This window comes from Lagenorhynchus albirostris, chromosome 5 (assembly GCF_949774975.1).
Source record: "Lagenorhynchus albirostris chromosome 5, mLagAlb1.1, whole genome shotgun sequence".
Lineage (NCBI taxonomy): Eukaryota > Metazoa > Chordata > Mammalia > Artiodactyla > Delphinidae > Lagenorhynchus > Lagenorhynchus albirostris.
In genome coordinates, this window is record NC_083099.1 from 33,441,047 (window position 1) to 33,467,613 (window position 26,567).

Here is a 26,567-nt window from a genome sequence, read left to right on the forward strand (position 1 = left end):
GAGTTTAATAATATACTAGTGAGGAACTGTTGCTTCTTTTTTTCTAACTGACTAAAGTAAAAAACATATTATATTGCAAAATTATTTGTAGGCTCCGGTTTAAGATTCTGAACCAACATAATACAAAGCAGTATCTCAATCAGTGAATGAGAAAGTTAGATGTTAAAGGTGATATTTGGGGAGAATTGATCAGGCACAAAGCATATTTTCTGCTTTCTTTTTTCATCAGTAAACTCTTGTTCGTACTTAAAGAATTAAAGAAAGCTTCTTTGTAATGAGATATTTTATTTTAATTCTGACTCCTACCATACCACAAATAGATTTTGCAAATCTCCAAATCGATAGACTTTAGAACAGGAAGTATTAAATAATACAAATTTTTAAATAATTATATAAATGGCATAATTTAATTTCTCAGAACTGTAGTGTCATAGAGAAGTAGTCACAGATGGGGAATTTGTACATGTATTACGTAACATATATCTTATCATACACAATTGCATTGACTGTTTCCATAGTAATGTGAGGGATGGAAATAATAAACAACCCTAAACAGGAAATCTTCCAACTTAACTGACTTCCTGACAGAATGACAAGTGCTATTCATCCTGGTGCCTGTGAAAGAGCCATCCTTTGTCTTCTTGAAGTTTTAACTAAATATAACTGTATTCTATAAAGCAGAAACTAACACACCATTGTAAAGCAATTATACTCCAATAAAGATGTAAAAAAAGAAAAAAAAGAAATCTACAAATGCACTATATCATCCATATCATTTTAGTTTATATATTTAAAAAATATATAGTTTATATATTCAATAAAAAAAATTTTAAATAGAAAAAATGTATATAACTGTAATCTAGACTAGCCATGCTTCAATAAAAGGAACATTTTAACATATTACTTATATGACTGTAAATTGGTGGAACAATTTTAGAAAATAATGTTCTAATTTGGAGTTTTGGCCAATGTTCATAGCCTTTAATTCAGTAATTCTACTAGCCTATGTGTAGAAAATAAGTACAGAGATGCTTTAATAGCAAAATATTGGAGAAGGCCCTTATAGTCCAATATTTTCGTTCATCTTGATTTAGTTGCACAAATTAGAGATTATTGTTATTATGTGGCTAGTTTTTAAATATCTATTTACTCATGTATTTATCATCTTATTTACTATTCCTTGTTACAACTCAGATGTTTCTTTTTGGATCAAGCTCCTTTAATGAGAATCTGCTAATAAAATTTACCTTTTTTTTTTCCTTTTATTTTCCTTTTTTTGCCTGAGAATAGGGAAGTAATGATTCTCTCTGTATCATCATATCTTTTAACCACTCATATTTTCCTTCTATTGAATTTCTGTGCTTCATTCAAGAAAGGAATAATTTCTTCAGATCCTTCTTTCAATTTATTATTATTATTTTTTTGGCTGTATCTAATCTACTTTTCAACCTTGCATAGAGCAGTGGGTCTCATTATTTGGATTGTGTCAGAATTGCCTAGAGAGCTAGTTAAGATTACAGAAATAGAAATACAAAAGTAGACTCACTGAAGTAGGATAGGGCCTGGGCTTTTGTGTTTTACCAAGTGATTCTGATGCCACCAAAGTTTGAGAACCACTGCCATTTAATTTTTAAGTTTAATTACTGTGGTTTTACTTTGCTTCAAGTTGCATTCGGTTCTTTTTCAAATTTGTCTGGCCAAGTTTGATAGTCCTTTGTCATCCTTTTAATTCTTTCCTTTATTTTTTAAATCTACTGGACACAAATACTTTATATTCTGTGTTTGATCATTATTCTATCTGTGGCCTTTGCAGGTGTGATTCTGTTTTGTTGAACTATTGTTTTTGTTAATTCTTGCTAATGGTGGCTTGTTACCTTGAGTGTTTAGTATTTTTTCATTCTGCACTCATGTTCTTTGGAATGGAATTTTATCTGCAGGGATTAGTTAAGACTTTTTATAAAAGCTCTTTTCCTCCAGAGTGAATTTGCTTTTGCTTCTGCCAGGTGCTTTCAAGCATTGTCACCAGGAACACTGTAAACTTAATTTTTGACTCAAAATTTTAGGGCCCCATAGGTCTGTGAATTAAGATCTCAAACTTGGGTGAAGACAGGCTCAGGTTAGAAATGTTTCTTTTTTCTCTTCCGTCCTGTGAATGGCCTTTATTCCCTTGGTCTACCACTGAGGGGTGGGTTTTTCGTTTTGCTTTCTATTTTTTTCCAGTTAAGTTTTGCTGATCAGGCATCCTGGCTTTGGTGGAGGGAAGTGGTGAGCTCTGATCCTCCCTCTTGCCTTGTGTGGGGCATTTGGTTTCACCTCCTGACCCCTGCCTATGTGGCCCACTGCAAACTAGGGCCCAGGCGAACATAGATCAGCCTACATCCGCCAGACAAAGTTGGTTCCAGTGCTCACTCACACCTGAAGAGTCAGGCTTTTGTATTCCTGGCCTCTGAGGAATTTCCTTATTTTCTTTCCAGCATAGCTATGTATTATTACTACATGTATTTTTAAAATTATTTTTAATATTTTACCCAGCATTTTTAGTTGTATTATCCTGGGAGGGGATTCTATGACCGTCTAGTATGCCACATTGCTGAAAATGGAACACTCAAATCTTGGTATAGGATTTTGAAAGTTAATCCTCTAATATAGAGGCAGCATAATTTTGTGAGGAGCAAACATCTAGAATTTTTTATACTTCTGTGTCTGGTCTTAGAAAGAAATTTTACTGATTCAGTAGCAGCTGAAAAAGCTTCTTCACCTAAACATGTTTACTTTGGATATTAGCAGTTTATGGCATTATTTACTTTTCTAACTTTAACTAATGAACTTTTTTCCTTTTATACTTTAAGGAGGTAATTGAGTTCTATGTTCAAAATGAAAATTCAGTAGACAAGTGGAAAAAACCTTTAGTGATTGATAAACTCAAGGTAAGAAAAATAAGAGAAACTTAAAAGTGGAGAATTTATATAGAGGCATTTTTTGAGACCTTTGTTTGTTGTTGCTTCTGTTGTTATATATGTAGAGGATAATTATATCAATTATAACTTTTTAAAAAGAAAGTTAAAAATAGAATCTGTAATATACAAATTAGGTTACATAGTGTGTTGTGTATGGTATGTGATGAAGACAGCCTCTTAACAGCTGTTCAAATTAAAAATACAATCAGCACTACTCACTTGAGACTGAAGTTGAGGCAGGGTATTTTTCCCACATGGGCTTAATTCAATTTCATGTTTTCAGATTTTAACACATGTTAGAAATTGAAATGGACAAATAGCATATTTGGCATAATTATGCTCAGATGTAGGAGATTTTATAATCACTGTGATTCAATAAGAAGTACTCAAGTAAGCAAATTTAGTTTTTCAGCCAAATCTAAGGAAGCTTAACTGTTAAGAAATTGTTGATTTATAATGAATTAATAACTACTTGCACTGTAGAATACAATGAAATAAATAATTTCATAAGTTCAAAAGGCATAAATAGCAGTATCTTTTAAAAATAAATAATTTTAGGTCATGATAAATTATGATAACTCTGGCATATTCATCACCTTGACAGGAAATGGCCAAAGCAGAAGGCCTCTGGAACTTGTTTTTGCCAGCTGTAAGCGGTCTCAGCCAAGTAGACTATGCCTTGATTGCTGAAGAAACAGGAAAATGCTTTTTTGCTCCAGATGTCTTTAACTGCCAAGCACCAGGTTACTACATTATTTAAAAACAGAACTTTTCTCAGATATTTTGAGCAGTGTTTAAAATTTCTCTATTTTATGACAAGGAAGTTTTTCTACACAAAGTCATTGATTTATAAATTTGTCTATAATTTTACTTTCAGTTACTTTTATTTAAATATTTTAAAAAATGGACCTAAAGTTCTCATTGGATTATTCTTTTATTAAACATCATTACATTAAGAGTATTAGTGAATAGAAGTCACCACCAAAGGGATTGGCCATATAAGGTTTCCAGTTTTCTAACAGTATTAAACATATCTATGGTTAGTTAGAATGGATAGAGTTTTAAATCTTTTGGTTAGCCTCACTATATCTCCATTTACTCACCAATTATTTATCAGTTGCCTACTATATGCCAAGCACTATTTTAGCAACTATCATGAAATAAAATACACAAAGATTCCTGCCTCATGGAGCTGGCATTCTAATAGAGAGAGACAAAAATAAACAATAGCTAGATTAAATAAGTAATTATATAAGTAAGTTTGAAGATGAAAAGTGCTTTGGGGAAAAAAACCCGGCAAGGTAGGGGAGCTCTGGACTGCTGAGGGACAGGTAATGTGTATAACAATTTAAGATGGAAGGCTCAGAATAGGCCTTGTTAGGAAAATGACATTCAGTAAAGACTTAAAGAAGGTGAGAGAGTTAATCATGCTGAGATCTGGGGGAAGAGTTTTCATAGCATAGAGAACATAAAATGCAAAGGCCCTAAAGCAAGAGTGTGACTGGTATATTTCAAGAATAGCCAAGGAGGTCAGTGTGGCTGGGAAAGAATAGCAAAAGATATCAGAGAGGAAAGGGCCTTATATGTTGGGACTTATAGGGCAGGTGAGTGCTTATACTTTCAGTGAAATGGGGATTTGAGCAGAGGAGTGACAAGATGTCACTTCAGTTTTAAAAGGATCCCTTTGGCTGCTATGTTGAGAATTAACAAAAGGAGAGAAGGAAGTAAGCAGGGAGTCTTGTTGTGATGGTCTTGGTGAGAGATGATGGGGATTTGTTCAAGGGAGTAGCAGTGGAGTGAGAAGTGGAAAGATTCTAAATATATTTTGAGGGCAGAGCCAAGAGGATTTCCTGATTGATTATGAGGTATTAATGGGGGAGTCAAGGATGCCTTCAAGGACTTTGGCATGAAAAATTGGAAGGATGAGGGAAGGAGGCCAACTTTTCTTTAAAAAGGTAATATGGAAGGAATAAACCAGGAATGTAGTCTTTAGAAGGTGTTTTCAAACCCAATTTGCAGAAGGAACCCCCTAAAAAGCTTTGAAAAAATCCGGATTCACAGGCTTCATCCCTGGAGATTCTGACTCAGTAGGTCTAGGGTAGACCCTTGATATGTCTTTTGTCTTTTTTCCCCAAAGTTACTGTGGTTATTTTTGATGCTTCCAGTCAAGGACTGGTATTTGATTTGTAGTGGAAGGATAATTGTATAATATCCTATAGTGTCCCTGCACAAGTTAGTCCTCGTTTTGCCTTTTGTGCTTATTGTATGGCCCTGGTACTGAAGCCTCCCAAAAAGAGTTAGTGAAGCGGGGAAGTGCCCAAAAGAGGTATGTTTGATGTCAGAGAAAACACAATCTAGTTGCTTCTCGAAGTGTTTCCACACTGGACTTTGACTCTCATTTCTCGGGAATTATTAAGATAATCCATAAACCTCTGATAATGGTTGAACTTGTCCCAGATATGGTTTTCTCTCTTCAAAACACTGATTTGTCTATTTACTGATGACTACATTTTAATCCAATAATGAGGCTACTGTAAAAGTAAATAAATCTATTCACAGAGTTTCTAAAGATTTTATCTCTTTATGTGTAGCTATTATATCATGTTACATAGGTAGCATAATTTTGTGGAAAGAGACTGGTAGTCTTTTGCTTAAAACTTTTTTTATTGCCACTCATAGTAAGATATATTTTATATTGTGACCCAATATGTAGTGTATGAAGCTGTATGTGTGTGTTCATGGATTGATTTATGGAAATGAGGAGGGGAGAGACATATATTACTGAAAAAAGGCTTCATGAAACAAGTTTCCCTTACTACATGAATTCATATATTTTCCACTGAGTCTAGTCTAATGTATTCTATTTTGATCTATTTTCATTTCTCAGAGAATGCTAGTCATATTCCATTGAATTAATTTTATGACAAACTAATGGGTCATAATATGAAAAATAATGCTATAGAAGGCATCCATTGCAGATGCAGCTCTGCCGCTATTTTTCCATTTGACCTATGAACTTTTCACTAGATGGTCATAGACTTTTTTCTAGTATTAAAATTTCATTAGTCTATCGGTTATAATATGATACCACCAAACTGCTGAAATTTTAAAATTGGCAAGGGAAATACATTTTCTTTGACCAAAGTATGATAAGCAACTGTCCTCAGCAAACAAGATGTATAAAACCATAGGTAGAAAACTAGGCATTTTCTCTTTGTAGTGGAGATATATTCATGAAGGCCTTTGGGCTATTGTGTTTTAGAGCACTGTGTTTTGCTTTATACAAAGCAGATAAAGAAGGGAATATGATTGATGTTGATTAAATACTTAAGAGTTTTCTTAAGTGTATATGAGATGAATTTCTACTCAAGATACCCAAATTATTTCCCAAATAGTTATAAAATATTATGGGACACATATGTAGTCTTCTGATTTGCCTTTTGTTTTGGTTTGGTTTTCTTGCCCATCAATAAGTCATACAATATTGTATATTGGAATGTTGAAAATAGTCATTTTAATTCTAAAGCCGTTACTAGAAAATTTGGAGGCCTTTAGGCTAATTTGGGGGAAATTTTTTTTTTTGTACAAGTAATTTATCTAGGCTTTTTTTTTTTTAACGAACCTATAAATGATAACTTTGGTTTGTCAGATTCTCAGAATAAACTAATTTTTGGAAAGTTTTTATTCAATATTTACCTCATTCAAACTACAAGAAACACTGGATTTAAAACAAGCAAAGAAAACAATGAACTTCATTAATTATAATTCAAGACTCATTTTCTCCCTCAGTTGAAAAGAATTTTAAGCTTGTGTTAATCTACTATGAATTGTGTGCATTTTAATATAACTTGGGCCCTGTTAGGAGTGCCTGAACAGAGTACAAACATGTTTTGAGAGACTTAACTTAGACTTAGCTCAATTTTCATAGGCATTTCAATAGCTGTCCTTAATATCATTGTAAGAGACGATATTGAAAAATTCTTCCTCAAAATCTTATAAGTAATCAGCATTCAAGAGAAAGGTTTTAGAGAGTATTTTTAGAAATTTGATGGGAATGAAAATCAGAGAAAGGCATCTAGAGCATTTTGCTCCACAGCAGACATGAAGCATTCTTTTTCACCTGAGAGTGATACTGCAGTGTATCATGTATTGCACAATGCCCTCTGAGGGCTGGAGAGGGTCTTTGAAGTTATCTATTGTCATTTTCTATCCAGGGCAGGGATTCCATGTTTAGCATCCTTGAGATATTACCTAGTACTTTTCTAGGTGGTATGGGATCACAAAAGTAAGAGCAGTGTTAGCGGTAAAAAGACAATAATTACTATGTGAGGTCAAAGGAAGGAGATATTTCTGATTGGGTAGCTGGAGAGTCTTCACAATGGAGATGGCTCAGAAGCAGAAGTTTACTTAGGAGTGACAGGTAGAATTTCACCAGAGAGAAGGCCTGGCCCAAGCAAACATGTGGAAGTTAAAAAGCACAAGGTATGTTTGAGGAACAGGAGTCTCAGTAATAAGTAATGTTAATTGTTCTCTAAGAGCATTGCAGTCACTCCAAGCAGAGTATATTTGCAAGATAGCAGGGAAAGGTTAGGCCAGTAAATTATTTCCCTCAGTCCTAATTGAGTTAAAACTCAGAGCCATGCTTCATTGGGATGAAGTAGACAAGTGTCTGTGATTCAGAACAAGTTGAATAAATAGGCACCAAATGCCATGTACTTGTAACTACTTATGACATACCTTCCTTGTAAATTGTATTTACTATTATGTTTAGTCTACGGCCATGCCACCCTGAATGCACCCAATCTCGTCTGTTATGTTTCAAAATATTTTTGTTAGTAAATATTTGCTCTAAAAAGATTCATGTCTGTTTTCTATATATAGTTTGGATTTCACATTGATAAATTTTTAAATGCAAAACAAGTGCTTTTCCTTATTACGTGTAGACACAGGGAACATGGAGGTGCTTCACCTATATGGAAGTGAGAAACAGAAGCAGCAGTGGCTTGAGCCTCTTCTTCAAGGGAGCATTGCCTCTTGCTTCTGTATGACAGGTAAGAGCAATTCAGTCACATTCTCCCATTGGGCAGCCACTCGTCCCAGTTATTATGGAGGAACTGAAGAAATGTGGGACGTGGCTCTGTGTTTCAGGCAAATTTGCCTGTGACCAGAAATGTGAACATGTTTGTTGGAGCCCAATTTTAATTTTTGGCATTTTTAAATGTGCAGAATAAAATTGTCCTCCCCTTTGGGAGGACACCAGATGATGTTTTCTGGTAGCCTGCTTTAGGCATTAGCAGCAGAGTAAACCTAGTTTTATAACCTTTTGACTTGCATCTAAAATTGCCATCTGTGGATGTTTAAGATCTTTTTTACCCTAGTGTATGAAATATTGATCTTTGTGATAATTTTATATTGACACTTAAAAACTACTCAACTCTTCCATAAACCCAGAAAAATAGAACTTTCACCAGTGTTGGTCATATAGCTCAAATTATAATCATGTAGGGTAATTAAACTAGGAGCATGTTAATAAAAATGGGTTTTGGTGCATTTGTACATAGGAAACAGTAATTAAGCACTCTTCAAAGGACAAAATCATTGTTCCATATTTGAGTTTAGAATTAAACTCAATTTCATCTGGCCATGATTTCGGCCAGATTTTATTGTCCTTCTCTAACATTGCATACATTTATAATAGCAAAACTGATCTCCAATTAAACCAGTAAGAGGCCTTTATTGAATACCTGCTGTATGCTGTGTTGTCTACAAAGCTCTAATTAATTACAAAATAGAGTACACACCTCCTTTTCTAAAGAAAGAGGGTCTCTAGTTTTAGAAAGAGAACACATAAAATATCTTAAGGATCCATTCAAAAGAGCAGCACATTAACAAGTGCAGATTACTATGATTGAGAGCTAGCCTCTAAGTTCTAAAATGCAATGCAGTAAAGCAGTCTTGTAAAAGTGTCCTATGGAAAACTTTCTGAAGACATTAAGTGTTGAGCAAGCTTTATAGAATGCAAAATAAATAGATTGGTGAAAGCATTCCTGATGGAATTTGCAGTTAGAAGTTGTTTAAGATACTACAGAAATAGAGTCACAGATGTCAAAAACAAATTTATGGTTACGAAGGGGGAAAGCGGGGGAGGGAGTGGGGAGATAAATAGGGAGATTGGTATTAACATATACACATTACTATGTATAAAACAGATAACTGCTGAGAACCTACTGTATAGCACAGGGAACTCTACTCAATACTCTGTAATGACCTATATGGGAAAAGAATCTGAGAAAGAGTGGATATATGATTCACTTTTCTGTACAGCAGAAACTAACACGACATTGTAAATCAACTACACTCCAATAAAAATTAATTTAAAAAAAAAAAGAAAAAAAAGAAGTTGTTTAAGATACTAAACCTATGGTGGGGAAATCTGGCTTGCAAATATGTAGTACAGATTTTCATTGTGGGAAGTAAAGAACGATTTTTTTTTTTTTCTGTACTTGGGCCTCTCGCTGTTGTGGCCTCTCCCGTTGCGGAGCACAGGCTCCGGACGCGCAGGCTCAGCGGCCATGACTCACGAGCCCAGCCGCTCCGCGGCATGTGAGATCTTCCCGGACCGGGGCACAAACCCGCGTCCCCTGCGTCGGCAGGCGGACTCTCAACCACTGCGCCACCAGGGAAGCCCAAGAACGATATTTTTAATGCACGTTTGATGATTGGAGAAAAGATTGAGTTGTATCCCAAGTCATATATCACTGAGGAGGCCAAGAACACAATTCAGATAGTTGATCTACCTTGAGTTGTTCTAAATACTTCATTTATTCATTTTTCCAATGCACATTTATTGAATACCTACTATGTGTAGGTTGTAAAAGAACCAGGGGGAATGGGGGAAGGGTAGGAAGATGAAAAAGACGAAGATGCCTCTGTCCTCAAAGAGTTCACATTTCTTTAACTAAGGGTCTTTTGTAAACTAATGGTGTCTGCCTGCCTGTAAATTCAGCCTTTGCTTATTTATAGAGCCCGATGTAGCTTCAAGTGATGCCACAAATATTGAATGTAGCATCCAGCAAGATGGAGATAGCTATATAATTAACGGCAAGAAATGGTGGTGCACTGGTGAGTATTCTATTGATTCTTCGTGCTAGATACTGTGCTAGAATAATAAGATACATAGTTATTCATTTCATGACCACAGTTCTTTAAATTCTGTCTTTGAAAGCATTTTCAAATTTAGAAATAGTTGATAAAAAGAAAAGTAATTTTAAAACAATGTCTTGATTGGGCAATGTTTATTTAAGAGCAGAAAACGTCTTTTTTTTTACAGTTTGTGAGAGAAAAAATTTATATTAGTGCACACTATTTTTGACCATTGTCATTTATATCAAAAATTTTAATAGGGGCATATTACATGGACTATAATAATTTATATATAATTGTTTTTAAAGAGATAAGCAGCCCATATTATTAAAAATAATTTATTGTGGTACATATTTTCATTGTTTAAAAATACAAGTATTTAAGTGAAAAATAAGAGTCTTGGGGCTTCCCTGGTGGCGCAGTGGTTGAGAGTCCGCCTGCCGATGCAGGGGACACGGGTTCGTGCCCCGGTCTGGGAAGATCCCACATGCCGCAGAGCGGCTGGGCCCGTGAGCCATGGCCGCTGAGCCTGCGCGTCCGGAGCCTGTGCTCCGCAACGGGAGAGGCCACAACAGTGAGAGGCCCGCATACCGCCAAAAAAAAAGAGTCTTTAGACATAGGAAAATATATTATTTAGTCAACCCTCAGTAATTGACTCACGTAAATGGATGAGCCCTTTAGGCAGTTATAAAAATTGAAACCTAGATAAATGTGATTGTCTGAGGATTGCTTCTAGAGTATAAATGATAAATCTAACAGGATAACCAGCTTATTACTAAAGAAAGTTGACATCATAAAAGCAAATTACATGTTTAGAAACTTACCAGTAATATATTACAATAGCCAGAAAAGCTTTTTGTTTTTGTTTTTGCTTTTTTTTTTTGATTGCCAATTGTTATTCTTTCTGGAGTTTTATGAAATCTCTTACAAATTAAGAAACAAGAAAAAGAAAAAGACATTGAATTTTGCTGCATAGTTATTCAAGTACTAAAATTATGCAGGGAAATTGTTCTTATATTAAAATTTAGATAATTTAAAATAATTATAAATGCCCCTTAATTTAAATTTCTTTAATAATCTGTTTTAGATGACCTAACTTATAGTGTTTTTCTTATGTATGACTGTTACTACTATTTTCCTATATTGTTAATTTTAATTTCCATGTTTTATGCATTTATTTTTTGTTTCCTCTTTTTCTTGGCTTCTACCTCACTCCCCTTCCCCACCCTAACCTCTTCTTCGTTATAAGTTGCCACCACAGTGTTTGAGATTTGAATTTCAGAGAAATGCAGATGTTTGATCTGAGAGAGAAACCTCATTCATGTGTATCAAAGCAAGAGACAGAGCAGTTTTATATTTAAATGCTGAAAGTACTGGTTGGCTCTGTAGCATCTTCAGAATCGAAAGGAATCTCCTCCACATTTTGTCTTTGTCTTCTCCAGGACCCATATTTCTTGGCAACTTTCATGATGTAGATTTTAAAAGAGTTTCCCATAAAAACATACAGGACCGGGTTGAGGCAGCTGTGAAAGAGTGCAATGCTCTCTGTGATTTGGATGGCAACATCCATACGTTTGCTCATGTCGCAGTTGGTGATCAGGGAGTAGATGATATCTATGGCTTGGCAGAACTTGACAATGTTATAAGGCAGCTGAGTGACAAGGAAAACTATGACCACTGTGAGCAGAATTTTGAGGGGCCGAGATTTTGTAGTGTTTGGCATCTTGATGAGCGTCTTTGCCGTGATGAAGTAGCACACTGCCATAATAAGAAAGGGTATTACAAATCCAATGCAGATTTCCAGCATTTGAATTGATGCTTTCATTGATGTTCCTAGGTGGTATGGAAAGATGGGAATGCACCTAGCCTTGTGATTCACTGTATAAAAAACCAGCTGAGGTATACTCAGCAAGATGGCAGCCATCCAGACACAGGAACAGATGAGCCAGCATTGTTTTTGCACTCCCGATTGACTGGGAGCTTTAGTTACTGCCCAATATCTGTCTATGCTGATACAAGCCAGAAACTGCATTCCAGAGACAAAGTTGACCGTGTACAAGGCTGAAGTGACTTTGCACATGATTTTCCCTAAAACCCACCCATGAACTGCATTAACTGCCCAAAAAGGCAGAGTGAATAGAAGGAGTAAATCTGCCACTGCCAAATTCAGGATGTACACATCTGTTTTGGTTCGCCTCTTTTTGTAATGGGCATAAATCGCCACTATTATAGAATTGCCTGCAAGTCCAATGATGAAAGCTATTGTGAAGAAGGCAGGCAGGAAAACTTTTGCAAATTTTCTGACCTCTTCTTTTATACAGATCACTTCATACTGACTATAGTCATGAGTGTCATTCATTTCATTTTCCTCATAATAGTAATCTGTTGACTGGTTGTGTTCCAAAGCCATGGCTCCAATCTAAATGGCAAAAAGAATACAGGATATTTATTTTAATATTTCTTAAGTGGAAACGCTTTTGATCTAGCATATGTTTTATTCTTTTATTAGAGAATAGATTGTTGCCATAACATATGTGAGCCTGAATCTGCCACTCTTTGAAACTCTTTAATGGAAGCCACGTTGGAATATATCCCCAAGAGTAGTTTTTCATCCCTTGTTTTTACAAGTTTGTGTACAGGAGCTGGGATTTACAGAGGGAAGATAAAAATAATACCCTGGGGAATTTTATTAATCATTAAACCCTGTAACTTTTATATATACAACTTTGTGATTCTTACACAGTATATTGACAATAAATTAAATTTTAAAATTAAAATAATTTTATTTATTTAAAATAAATATTATTTTTATATATTTATGAATTTATTTTAAAATAAGTTAAATATATTATCTCAGCATTTTACTTAATTTTACTGGTTGGCTTTTATAAAACAAAGTCTCCTCTAGTTAGCTTCCCTCCAAAACCTGTCACTACATGCTGATTGTAAACTACTATTTGGTAGCACTGTTGTTCCACTAGTCACCTAAGCCTTCAGCCTGTACCATCCTTGATTTATCTCTTATCTTCATCCCTGATCTCCAGTCAGCCCCTAAATTCTGATTTTACCTCCCAAATAGGTCTCAAATCTGTCTCTTCCTTTTAATCTGTGCTCCTTGACACATCCACACAATTCAACCATCATTATTACCTGGCCTATTACAGTATCTTCCCAAGTGGCATCCTACTGTTGTTCTTTTTTTTTTTTTTTTTTCCCGGTACGCTGGCCTCTCACTGTTGTGGCCTCTCCCGTTGCAGAGCACAGGCTCCGGACGCGCAGGCTCAGCGGCCATGGCTCACGGGCCCAGCCGCTCTGCGGCATGTGGGATCTTCCCGGACCGGGGCACAAACCCGTGTCCCCTATATCGGCAGGCGGACTCTCAACCACTGCGCCACCAGGGAAGCCCCGTCCTACTGTTCTTATTCCTCCTTACCACCTCCTTATCAAAACATTTTTCTTACTGCCATCAGAGTGCTCTCTCTCTAAAATGTCAATCCATCACTGCTGCTTATTAGCTCCTCACCTGAAAGACCCATCCCTTCATCTGAAAGATACAATCTAAGCTCCTTACCATGATACCCAAGGCTCCTTCCATAATGTTGTCCTACCCATGGTTCCTGCTACATCTCTCTACTGTGCACCCTGCACGGTAGACAGCAACAATATTGATTTGCCAGCGATTTTCTGGCACACACCATGCTACAGCACATGTCTACATCATTACTCATTCTGTTCTTTTATCTGATGGACTATTTCCTGCCCTTCCCTTGAAGGGCCAGTTCCTACCCAGTTAACTTAGATGTCACCTCTCCAGAAGACTTTCCCGATCCAATAACTGTATCTGCATATCTCTCAGAGAACTGACCCCATCCTATGGAAGACATGTTTCTCAGACTACCTTTTCCCTCTGTGCTCTAAGTTCCCTAAGACTATGACCTGTTGGATTTATGTTTATAATTAATACCCGAAGAGAGTGCCAGGCCCACTCTAGGTGCCCAGCAAATATTTGTCAAACTAAACGTTTTACCAATAGGTTTAAAGCTATTACTCTAGAATGGAAGGATGATACTGCAGGAATCTCATGTCTCTTCATTAAGTTATTCTACTGTACTGGCTATTAACACCCTGTAGTATTAAGATAAGCTTGCACAGAATTCACAAGTTTTAAAATATATATAATAATAACTTTCAGTGTTTTTATTATAGTGCTGAGTTTTGTTATACTTTTTCCTTAGCCCTTCTGTCTCCCTTTATCCTTAAAGTTTTTGAAAAGTTCCAATCTGGAAGACTACTTTAGTCTTCGTTTTCTTATATGTTAATTATTAATACGGTAGGAACTTTGTTCTTTCCTTCTCTTTTATCACACAAATCTTGAACCCAGTGATAAGGTATAATATGGCCAAACAGTATAAGATATTAAGGAAAGATATTTTAAAAGAATTAATCATGCTAAAAATATGAATAAATAAGCGTAGGAATGGAAACTATTTGCAGAAGTGATCCTTCTGGCAGAAACATAGAAACACATTTAAATGCCTTTGTAATTATCATAAGAATAAAAAAATTTAACAATAAAACAAAGCAGGAAAAAATGATATAGCAAAACCTATTATTAACAAAGTTTTATAGGCAAGTAATCGTATTAAAATAATATTTTCTTCTTGCTATGTTCATATTTTTGTTTTAAGGTTAACATGTATAACTTTTCAAATAGCTCTTTTCTGCACATGTAAACTTTTATGCATACATAAATATACCAAACCTTTGGGCTTAAAAAAAAATCATATACAAGTCTGAATGGAAGAAGAAAGAAAAAACCAACCTGTTTCTGTCAGCAGACAGGAGCAGTCTTGAGTGCAGAGAGTAAGATAGAATGACCTCTCTAACTCAGCATACTTTTATTTTCGTTTTATACCCCGCCTTTGTCTTACATCCAGTAAGGCTTTCAGGAAATTTAACCTTGTGAGCACTTGATCTTTTATTTTATGTATAACCATCCTGTGAACTCAAATCCAAGTTCTTAAGTGTCCTAGGTTACAAACTTGAAGGAATTCAATCTCGTTTCAAAAACTACAGACCTTTCGAAGTTTCCACTTAGCCAAAGGGAACAGGAACGTGCCTGCAGCTGAGGTACTGACTGCCAAACCAAAAGAATTCACCAGAGTGCCTCAAGGCAGCTAACAAGTATTTACTTGTAGGTAGCATCTAGAAAAATACTCTCTAAAATTATTTTGTCTAGGAAAGAAAACAAAAAATGATTGTAACCTAGAAAGTTATCTTTGTGAAGACTAAATTATCAAAAACTAAATTTTAAGTAATCATTAGGTATTTATAGTAGAATTTAAATCTTTATACCACATCATTTTGTATTTTTCTTAAACTATGAGACTCCCCTTGGCCTCACTGTACTCCTTATCTGTCCTTGACCCCAGAGTATGACTTTCCCCACAACTTTAAATTCTTGTTCCTTCCTGTAATCTTCTTCAATGGCCAGCTCCAAACTTTCAAAATCCTTCTGTCTGGAAAGGCTATCTCTGGCTATCTCCCCCTCCCCCTACTTCCAAACAAATGAAAGTTAGAGAAAGAAGATAAATGTATGCAGATTTAACCCTTGGCCTTGACTCTCCCTATATTTGCATAACAGTTCCCTTATTTACTTTCTCTAGGCTCAGTCTCCCCCTTCAGAAGTTATTTCAGACCAATGCCATTTTTTCTAAAAGCAACTGATCTAACTTTCCTGTTGATTCACAGAAAAGAGACTCTAGAGCACTGGGGCCTTCATCTTCCCACAGTATGTGTCTGGGGATACAGCCAACTTCTCCTCCTTGTTATCCACCAGTCTTTGAGAAGAGTTATTTGCATGCAGCTAAACCATCTCACCAAGAAAAAAATGCCTGACCAAATGTAATATAGATAGCAAGTGGGAAGCAGCCCCATAGCACAGGAAGATCAGCTCAGTGCTTTGTGACCACCTAGAGGGGTGGGATAGGGAGAGTGGGAGGGAGGGAGACGCAAGAGGGAAGAGATATGGGGATATATGTATATGTATTAGTGATTCACTTTGTTATACAGCAGAAACTAACACACCATTGTAAAGCAATTATACTCCAATAAAGATGTTTAAAAAATAAATAAATAAAATAAAACACTTCCAAATTGAAAAAAAGAAAAAAATGCCTGGATTTGTAGTGTTAGACATTTTCCATGGTGTAAACACTCCCACCATGGCCAATTTCAGCTACCAATGTGAAGTCACTGAGGGCAAAGTTGCTAAGAGATGAGCATATCAGCCTTCCTCAGCAGACTCTAGCACAATTCTTCCAAAAGAGGCGTCTCTTCTCCTTACCATGGCTGATCATTACTCTGATCTCTTGCTGCTTGCTGAGGGATACTGCTCTTAAATTTATCCCTGCCCTCTCTAGACTCTCTGGTCTTTTGCCTTCTCTTACCTCTTATTCTTCTTTATCTTATGTATTTTGGGAGCAGGAGGAAGCAAACAAGCAACCTTCCACTAAATTCTTAGAATGGCCTACCCTCCATCCCTCATTGCCTCTCTGACTTATTTCCTTCTCCTCCTCTTTGCTTGCTTATTCTGCCACACCAACCTCCTTGCTGTTTTGAAATGTGCTAGGCACATTCCTTCTTAGGGCTTTTGTACTGGCTCTTCTATCTGCCTGGACTGTGCTTCCTTTCAGTACTTGCAACGCTCACTCCCTCATGTCTTTCCAGTCTTTGTCCAATCACCACCTTCTCACTGAGGCAACCCCTGATTATTCTATTTAAAATACCCTTCACAAACAAAACAAATGAACAAACATAACAAAACAGAAACAGAGTTATAGATACAGAGAACAAACCGATGGTTGCCGACAGGTGGGAGGGGGATGGGGGAGGAAAGAAATAGGTAAGGGAGATTAAGAGATTACAAACTTTTTTTTTTTTTTTCCCTGTACGCGGGCCTCTCACAGGCTCCGCACGCACTCACGGGGCGCAGCCGCTCCGCGGCACGTGGGATCCTCCCAGACCAGGACACGAACCTGTGCACCCTGCATTGGCAGGCGGACTCTCAACCACTGCACCACCAGGGAAGCCCGAGATTACAAACTCTTAAAAAGAGATTACAGGGCTTCCCTGATGGTGCAGTGGCTAAGAATCTGCCTGCCAATGCAGGGAACACGGGTTCAAGCCCTGGTCTGGGATGATCCCACATGCCTCCGAGCAACTAAGCCCACATGCCACAACTACCGAGCCTGAGCTCTAGAGCCGGAGCTCCGCAACAAGAGAAGCCACAGCAATGAGAAGCCTGTGGGCACCGCAACGAAGAGTAGCCCCTGCTTGCCCGAAGACCCAAGGCAGCCAAAAATAAATAAATGTATAAAAACAAATACATCTTTGTTGATATGTATACATTTAATACATTATTCCATAGCATGCATCAAATTTAAAAAAAAAAAAAAGGATTACAAACTTCCAGTTGCAAAATAAATGAGTCATGGGGATGAAATATATAGTGTGAGGTATATAGCCAATAAGTAAGTAATATCTTTGTATGTTGACATATCATAACTAGATTTATCATAGTGGTCAGTTTAAAATGTTTAGAAATATCCAGTCACTGTGTCGTGTAACAGGAACTAACATAGTGTTGCAGGTCAATTGTACTTCAAAAACAAACAAACATAAAAAAAAGAGATCAGATATGTGGTTGCAAGAGGCAGGTGGAAGGGGAAGGGAATTGGATGAAGGTGGTCAAAAAAGGTACAAACTTCCAGTTATAAGATACACAAGTAGTAGGGATGTAATGTACAACATAATAAATAGAATTAACACTGTTGTATGTTATATATGGAAGGTGTTAAGAGAGTAAACCCTAAGAGTTCTCATCACAAGGAAGAAAATATTTTTCTATTTCTTTCATTTTGTATCTGTGTGAGATGATAGATGTTCACCAAACTTATTGTGATAATCATTTCATGATGTATGTAAGTCAAACTTATACAGAGCTGTATGTCAATTATATCTCAATAAAAGAGAGGGCAAAAATTAAATAAATAAATTAAACTAAATACCCTTCACCTGCCTATACTCCCAATCAACCTTACCCATAGCACTTTTCATGTGCTAATGTACCATATCATTTATATTGTGTTTGGTGTCTAATGTATCTCACCCTGTATTAGAATATAAGCTTCATCAGATTAGGGACTTTTATATAATTTTTCATATATAAATATATAGAATAGTGCCTGGCACATAGTACATACTCAATAAATATTTTGAATTAATAAATAATTCTACTTTCCCTTCTGATTATTGTCCCATTTTACTTGCCCTTGATGCTGTAGTTCTTTAATGACTAATTAAATTTATGAATGAATGAATCAATCAATCAACCAGTCAGTGCTTAAGTAACTTATCTTCCACAGACTTATAAATTTAGCAATGCAGTTGGAATTTTAGATCCAGATCTTTAGCCTTAGACGATTTCTACTTTTTCATACTATCCCTTATGCATATGTATAATTCCATGATGTCATCTATTATAGAATTTTGATACATATTTATAGATATTTAAAAGTATCTGTCCTTTTCCTTCATTTCCTCCCCCATGTACTTTCAACCACATACTTTCTTGTAAATAGGATTCCCTTCTTGTAAATCAGTTATAAAGCTATAATCTTTACATCTTTTCAATTCGGTCATTATTTTTGCTGACTCAAACACATACCCAGCCCTTGGGGCATAAAGGGTCTCAGGATCAAGCTTCCTCTGGTAGTATATAGTGAGTCACACCTGTGTATGAAACATGGTGAAACTAGCTCACTGACTGACCTTTTCCAGTATTTTCCTCCTCAACAGAACTAGAAGAGGTGTTAATAGGGAATACTTGACAACATTTGAAAGTCAATCATAAAGCTTGGAGGATAGGGAAAGGCATCACTTACCTTAGGCAACTTTTCAAAGTATTTACTTGATGCTTCTTTAGCACCTTTTTTTTTTGCACCTCTCTTCCACTTGTCTTCCACCATAAGTTTATTCCAACTGGCTTCTCACCATAAATTGTCTCTCACCCTTCCTCACCGGTCCTAACAGCAATGTCCCTTGTTCCTATAGAATCTCTCTCTCCACACCCATTTCTCATTTTCTTCTTGTAGTGCCATTTTTCTCAGTATTAGGTGCTTGGGAAGCAATCTGACTAAACTATATTTTACATTTTCACTGAAAATGTCTTCGATATTAAGATACAAATTGAGCATTATTTAATAATCTTATGATTACTCTTTAGTGTCCATACTACCTATTGAATTCATATTGTATATGAGTTTTTTATTTAGCATTTTTGCTTAAGCATTTTCATGTTATTCAAACTCACTATAAATGACATTTTTCGTAGCTAAATAATATTTTATGTGGATTACCATAATTTGACTTACCATTCAACTGCTATAGGACTTTGAATGTTTTCAGCATTTTGCTATTACAAATAATGTTATAGAGAGCATCTTTATAGATATGGTAGGAAACTGCACTTAATCTAATCTTACTGAGGGATGTTGAAGAATGGGACTAACCATGTATAACTATCCCTTTTCTTATTACACTAAAGATAGCATTCTGTAGAATAATCTTAGAGTTCTTTCAATTAAGTGCATTGAAAGCTTCCTTATTCTTTTTAGAAGGGTTCCATTATGTGGACATACCATATAATAGTCTCCTATTGATGGATATTGATTTATGCCCAATTCTTTGCAAGTATAAACAATACTACTACAGTTAATAATCTACATCTGTCAGTTCATTCAGAAACAGCTATACCTGTAGGATAAATCCCAGAAGTTGAATTGGTGGATCAAAGGATAAGCGAATCTGTAATTTTGATGGATATTACCAAATTGTACTACATAGGAATGGTATTACTTTGCACTTTCACCAATAATATATGGAAGTGTCTATTTCCCTAGAACGTTGCCAGTTGAATGTGTTATTCCACTACCATCTTGCTGTCTTAAATGACTTGTAACAGATTCAGTACCCTTCCCCTGCCCTTGCCAGCTATGTGTGAGATATTTTCCCTAAATTGTTTTTTGCTTTAATTTTGTTTCTTACTGTACAATAATTTTATACAGGTAAACCAGTCAATCTTTTTCCTTTGATTTCTTTTTTTTTTTTTTTTGGCTGCATGCAGGGATTGAAGCCGGGGCCTTGGCAGTAAGAGCTCAGAGTCCTAACCACTGGACTGCCAGGGAATTCCCACATTTATTTTTGAGGCTGAACATTTCTTTCCCATCCAGAGATTTCATAGATACTAAATTGTTTTTTCTTCTAGTTTTTTTAATGTCTTTTTAAAATAAATTTATTTATTTATTTATTTATTTTTGGTTGCATTGAGTCTTCGTTGCTGTGCACGGGCTTCTCACTGCGGTGGCTTCTCTTTTTATGACACATGGGCTCTAGGCGTGTGGGCTTCAGTAGTTGTGGTGCGTGGGATTCAGTAATTGTAGCTCATGGGCCTTAGAGCACAGGCTCAGTAGTTGTGGCGCACAGGCTTTGTTGCTCCGCAGCATGTGGGATCTTCCCGGACCAGGGTTTGAACCCGTGTACCATGCATTGGCAGGCGGATTCTTAACCACTGCACCAACGGGGAAGCCCTTTAATGTCTTGATTATTTAAATTTTTTTAAAATTTTCAATTCTGATCTATTTGGACCTGATTTTGATCCAACTATATTTTGTAATAGTGACAGCATGTAACATTTATTGAATACTTACTAAATGTAAACCTTCCTAGCAGTAGAGTAAGTGAATTTCAAAGGTTGTTTCCCCTATTAATAATAGCACATATTCCAAAGGCACACATGAGATTGTTTTTTTTTTAACTGAATGATAAATTTTTTCTTTTTTTTAACAAGTGGAAATTTCATTTTAAAATGTTACTTAACTCATATTGGTTTTTTATTCGTATTTGAATTAAAACTAAGTATTAATGCTAAGACCAAATGAAGTTTAAGTATTTCACCTTAGAAGTTCAATGTTGGTAGAAGAAATAACCTTGAGACTTTGTACATAGCTAACTGCACTTCACATTATATTATTGTTTATATCACTTTTTTTTATTGTTACAGACCATATCCATACCCAATAGTCATGTTTTTCTCTACCTGTCATCTTTCCTTGTGTTAGAGAATGATTTTGTTTGATAACCATGTGGTTGTAAGAGCCTGTGAAATTAAAACTCATCAGCAAATATCAGTAAAATGTCCTTTTCAGCCTGACTTAATCCTGGCACTTAAACAGTCTTGAAATACCACAGAGTCTGGATTAAAAACAAAATTATCTTATCTATGCCATCTGTTTTCATTCATGAAGGCCTGTGACACAGCAGATATATTTAGATGTTTTCTGGTCTATTCAGATTTCCTTTAATATATTTAATTTATGACATTTGGTATCCTGTTCATTAACTAAAATAACATGAGAGCAAAAACTCCCTTTAGAAGAAGGACATTTCTGTTGCTGCACCTGCCAAATTATGCTTGTAGCTAAGATGAGATGATATATTTGTGAGAGAGTTTTCCCATTTTCTGAAACATCAAGGTTAAATCAAAATATTTCAAAATTTACAGCTTATATATTCACCCTTACTTCCTCTACTTAATGACCCCAAAAAGGAGAGCCAATTTAGAAGTTTTATCTTTTAAGAATCTGAATTGTTTTCCATATTAGATTGAGCAAAGCAGAATTAAATAATTATTTGCCTTGTTTCTTGAGTTTCTTCAAAATTTACCTGATATCTGAAATCTGTTGGGCACTTACATAAAGCTGTGACAACAATTTTTTATGATAGAAAGAACAAGACAAGAAATACTATTGGGAAATATTAGAGAGAAATATAGAATTGGAAAAAGATGGCTTTTGGTTAGGGTTTGAGGGAATTGTAGAGAAGATTTTACTTTTGAAGGATTCAGCTTCTGTTTATCTAGAATTAAAATCCATGAAACCTTAAAAGATTTACCCAAAATGTTCTTGATTACCAGGATAGAAAGTAGACAAAGAAAAGATCTGTAATGAAAATGAACCCCAAGTCATACCATTATGTCCTAATCTGATTTTCAGAAGTACACCCACCAAGGAGACACTGTGTTATATGGGGCAAGTGGCCTGACTCTTCAGCCTAAGGGCCTCAAGTCTTCCTACGAGTAAAAGCTCAAAAACCCCAAGTAGAAAAATATCCAGTTGAAAAATTAAAAGTAAGCCTTTCTGGAAAAGACTCTTTTCTCAATAATTTCTAGCTAAGAATCAAAGCATGATTACATATTATTGCAGAGCCAGGACGAATCAAGGGTAAAAAAAATTCCCCCAGCCCAGTGTTTTCAGATAAGAAATTTCAGTTAAGATGCACAGTGTAATTTAAGTATTATCATCTACCATTTGAATCATCCTGATGTTCTGAAATCTTCTTTCAGATTTTATCTTTATATGATTTCACATCTCCTAAAACCACTTTTTATAAGAAGTTATGTGTTTAACTTAATCTGACCCAGTTGCTTGCAGTCTTATAATTAGAACACCAGTTAAATGGTAGTTTCCCTGAGGCACTAGGTGCTTAGACTGGTGAAAATGAAACTTACTTTTTGCAAGAAGGCCCCTTTGGGGAATTGCCATAGACCTTAAACTGTAGTTAAATAAAAGTTTACATTAAAATGAAAATAGCTTTATATTTTCAAATTTTAACCCTTAATAAATCAATGAATGAAAACCTAGGCTTACTGAAGGTGGAATCAGAGCCTCATATATGTGGACAGCTCCAAGTAAACCATCTTCAGCTACTCCATAGCATAACTAGGGCAAATGATGTAATCTGGGATGGGTACTGAAATCCTCAAATAGACTCACCCTCACCCAGCCCCATGGCTGGGGAAATTAGGTCTTTCTCAGTCACTGGTTGGGGAGTAAATATCATGAGTTTTAGTACTTCTTGTCCATATGTCAGAAAAGATGGTATCTAAACAGGAGGAAATATGCTAGAAGAAGTTCACAACCTTTCTAGCATGCTGATGTCTGAAATGGTATGAATGGGAGAGCTGTCATTTTGTCTTAAGGGCTGCAGTTCTTTCACGGCTTCTTTATTTATTTATTTTTATTTTCTTTTTGCGGTACACGGGCCTTTCACTGCTGTGGCCTTTCCCGCCGCGGAGCACAGGCTCCGGATGCGCAGGCCCAGCGGCCACGGCCCACAGGCCCAGCTGCTCCACGGCACATGGGATCCTCCCAGACCAGGGCACGAACCCGCGCCCCCTGCATCGGCAGGTGGACTCTCAACCACTGCGCCACCGGGGAAGTCCCTCATGGCTTCTTTGACTTCTGGTTATTTTCATGCAGCAGCTCTCATTGAGAAGTCCATTCTTGGCCTTGGCTAGTGATTTTTCTTGGGTGATATACAGTTTTGTACATAGCATTATTTTTTTTAATGAATTAAGGGTTTTCTTCCTGTATGTTTGTTTGTTTGTTTTCCCAGAGGTAAACTTAGAAAGATTAGAACTTTTACGGTGAAATGTCAGGCTAAAAATTTCTTTTTATGATGTATTGTTCTCATTTTCTCTCTGGTTTTAGGAGCTGGGAATCCAAAGTGCAAAATTGCAATTGTTATGGGAAAAAGTAACAATAACTGTGTAACCAGGTAATAAAACAATAGTGATTGAGAAATCTATGAGGAATAAGAGTAGGTCTTTCTCTGTATCCACTTAATTTACTTAAAACGCACCATTTGGGCTCACAAATCATAATAATATAAAATATATTATGACATTAAATGTCACATGTTTGTATTTCACAATTATTTTGCTAAAACATGTATTTAGAAAACGTTTTAGGGAGTGTTACTGTACATTCTTCACTGTGGAATTTCCTGTATTAAAAGTGTTGCTGAATCCTCAAAGCTGTTTGGATCAGATTATAAGATATATAAAATTTTTCAAAACTGTTTGTAAGTTAGACATTTAGATCCAAGGCAATAGTTTTGAAATGTTTAGTGTATTGAACATCAGTTGCCAGTTACCACTTTGAGCAATGAGAAGCCTCAGTTAAATAACTTTCACATATTTTAAAATCATCATTGTTCCAGATCACAGCCTGCATCTGAATGTACTTAATGTATGTTTTTTACACAGTTCCCATTCCAGACATCATTGCTTACATAATTACATGATAACAACAATGAAAAAATGACAGTTGAGACTCTGCCTAACATCTGTTTTATTTTTCCACTTAGCACACTTTTCCTAACATCTGTTTTTCTTTTGACCAGACACAAACAACACAGCATGATTCTTGTTCCCATCAACACACCTGGAGTAGAAGTAATAAGGCCCTTGTCTGTTTTTGGCTACCTGGGTAAGTACTCAGTCAACCTGTCCTTGTATTTGCAAGCAGGAGGACTAGAATATGCAGTAACACTGAAGGGACTAAATAGCATTTTTTTTAAAATATTTATTTATTTGGCTGCATCAGGTCTTAGTTGTGGCACACAGGATCTTCATTGCGGCATGTGGGATCTTTCGTTGCAGTGGTCAGGCTCTCTAGTTGTGGTGCGCAGGCTCTAGAGAGCGCAGGCTTAGTAGTTGCGGCACGTGGGCTTAGTTGCCCCGCAGCATGTGGGATCTTAGTTCCCTGACCAGGGATCAAACCCATGTCCCCTGCATTGGAAGGTGGATTCTTAACCACTGGACCACCAGGGAAGTCCCCAGATAGCATTTTAATGCACAAGATGGGTTTTTAGAAATTTTTTGACGCTTAATAAAAATACGAGTGGAGTTCAGAATAGAACAAATAAAAAGAGAGGTGGTGCAGCATTCTACCACGTTTTGTTTGCTTTTGGGAAAGGGCAGACTAGTATTCAAGGAATAATGACTCTGTCTGCCAGTCTTCTCTTCATCATCCAGGAGAATAGATTAATGAAATACACCTGGAAAATTAAATCTAGGTAACCCATAGTAACATTCATTTTTGTTTTCAAGTTTAGCTTTCTTAGTCAATCAACCTCAAGAGCTATTAATAAGCAATGGGTTTTGACTGATTTGAATGCAAAACTTTTCCTTCCTTCTGTCCTTGGGTGGAATTTCTAAGAAGCAAGGATACTTTTGCTCAGGCTCACGTTCACTGTTTCCTTGCCAATCAGGTTGCTCACTCAGCAAGTATTTGTTGAGTGCTGAGCACCGTTCCAGGTACTTAAAATACATTAGTGAACACAGTAGACCAAGATCTCTGCCCTTGTGGAGCTTACATGCTGGGGGAAGGAGACAGAGAATAAATACAAACATGTAAATAAGAAGTTATATAGCTGTCAGCCAGTGATAAATGTTATGAAAAAGTTTACTGAACTTCAGGTTTTGTGGTGATGCTGGCTTTCTGTTTATTGTTGAAAGTGGCTAATGAAAATACTCAAGTAGTGGATATAAGACTTGCAGTTTTATGGAACATTTGGCATCATCACTTTCTGTAGGCTGCAGCTGGAGAATGCACCCACAGGTTAAGTGTGTTGGCAAACATGAAAAGATGCCCAACACTGATTATTAGAGAAAAGCAAATCAAAACTACAATGAGGTATCACCTCACACTTGTCAGAATGGCCACCATCAAAATATCTACAAACAGTAAATGCTGGAGAGGGTGTGGAGCAAAGGGAACCCCTCCTGCACTGTCGGTGGGAATGTAAATTGATACAGCCACTATGGAGAACAGTATGGAGGTTGCTTAAAAAACTAAAACTACAACTACCATATGACACAGCAATCCCACTCCTGGGCATATACTCTGAGAAAACCATAATTCAAAAAGACACATGCACCCCAGTGTTCATTGCAGCACTATTTACAATAGCCAGGACATGGAAGCAACCTAAATTTCCATCAACAGATGAATGGATAAAAAAGATGTGGTACATATATACAATGGAATATTACTCAGCCATAAAAAGGAATGAAATTGGGTCATTTGTAGAGATGTGGATGGACCTAGAGAGTGTCATACAGAGTGAAGTAAGTCAGAAAAACAAATATTGTATATTAATGCATATATGTGGAATCTAGAAAAATGGTATAGATGATCTTATTTGCAAAGCAGAAATGGAGACACAGACATAGAGAACAAATGTATGGATACCAAGGGAGGGGGGAGGAGGGAGGGGGGAGGAATTGGGAGATTGGGATTGACACATATACACTATTGATACTATGTATAAAATAGACAACTAATGAGAACATATTGTATAGCCCAGGGAACTCTGCTTAATGCACGTGATAACCTAAGTGGCAAGGAAATCCAAAAAAGAGGGGATATGTGTAGCTGATTAATTTTGCTGTACAGTAGAAACTAATACAACATTGTAAAGCAATTATACTCCAATAAAAATTAACTAAAAAAAAAAGGATTGAATTATAAAGAAAAGAAAAGTGTTGGCAAGATGGGGATA

The 26,567-nt window shown here is 36.2% G+C and overlaps 2 protein-coding genes across 4 annotated transcripts in view; one reads left to right on the forward strand and one right to left on the reverse strand.

The window, feature by feature from the left end:
* The window catches only part of ACAD11 (acyl-CoA dehydrogenase family member 11), an 89,181-nt gene that overhangs the window by 40,488 nt on the left and 22,126 nt on the right, over positions 1 to 26,567 (forward strand). For all 3 annotated transcript variants that reach the window (XR_009540658.1, XM_060149831.1, XM_060149832.1), the window contains 6 exons: positions 2,850 to 2,927; positions 3,562 to 3,700; positions 7,901 to 8,008; positions 9,981 to 10,079; positions 23,711 to 23,777; positions 24,405 to 24,490. Coding sequence is in view for 2 of the 3 variants with exons in the window: in XM_060149831.1 (XP_060005814.1) it covers positions 2,850 to 2,927; positions 3,562 to 3,700; positions 7,901 to 8,008; positions 9,981 to 10,079; positions 23,711 to 23,777; positions 24,405 to 24,490 (577 nt within the window). In the remaining variant the exon portion in view is untranslated. The remainder of the gene's footprint in view (positions 1 to 2,849; positions 2,928 to 3,561; positions 3,701 to 7,900; positions 8,009 to 9,980; positions 10,080 to 23,710; positions 23,778 to 24,404; positions 24,491 to 26,567) is intronic.
* ACKR4 (atypical chemokine receptor 4) lies at positions 11,107 to 15,092 on the reverse strand. Its single transcript, XM_060149842.1, has 2 exons — positions 14,923 to 15,092; positions 11,107 to 12,519 (listed from the first exon to the last, which is right to left on the reverse strand). The coding sequence occupies exon 2, from the start codon at positions 12,508 to 12,510 to the stop codon at positions 11,458 to 11,460; it is 1,053 nt and encodes a 350-aa protein (XP_060005825.1). The 5' UTR covers positions 12,511 to 12,519; positions 14,923 to 15,092; the 3' UTR covers positions 11,107 to 11,457.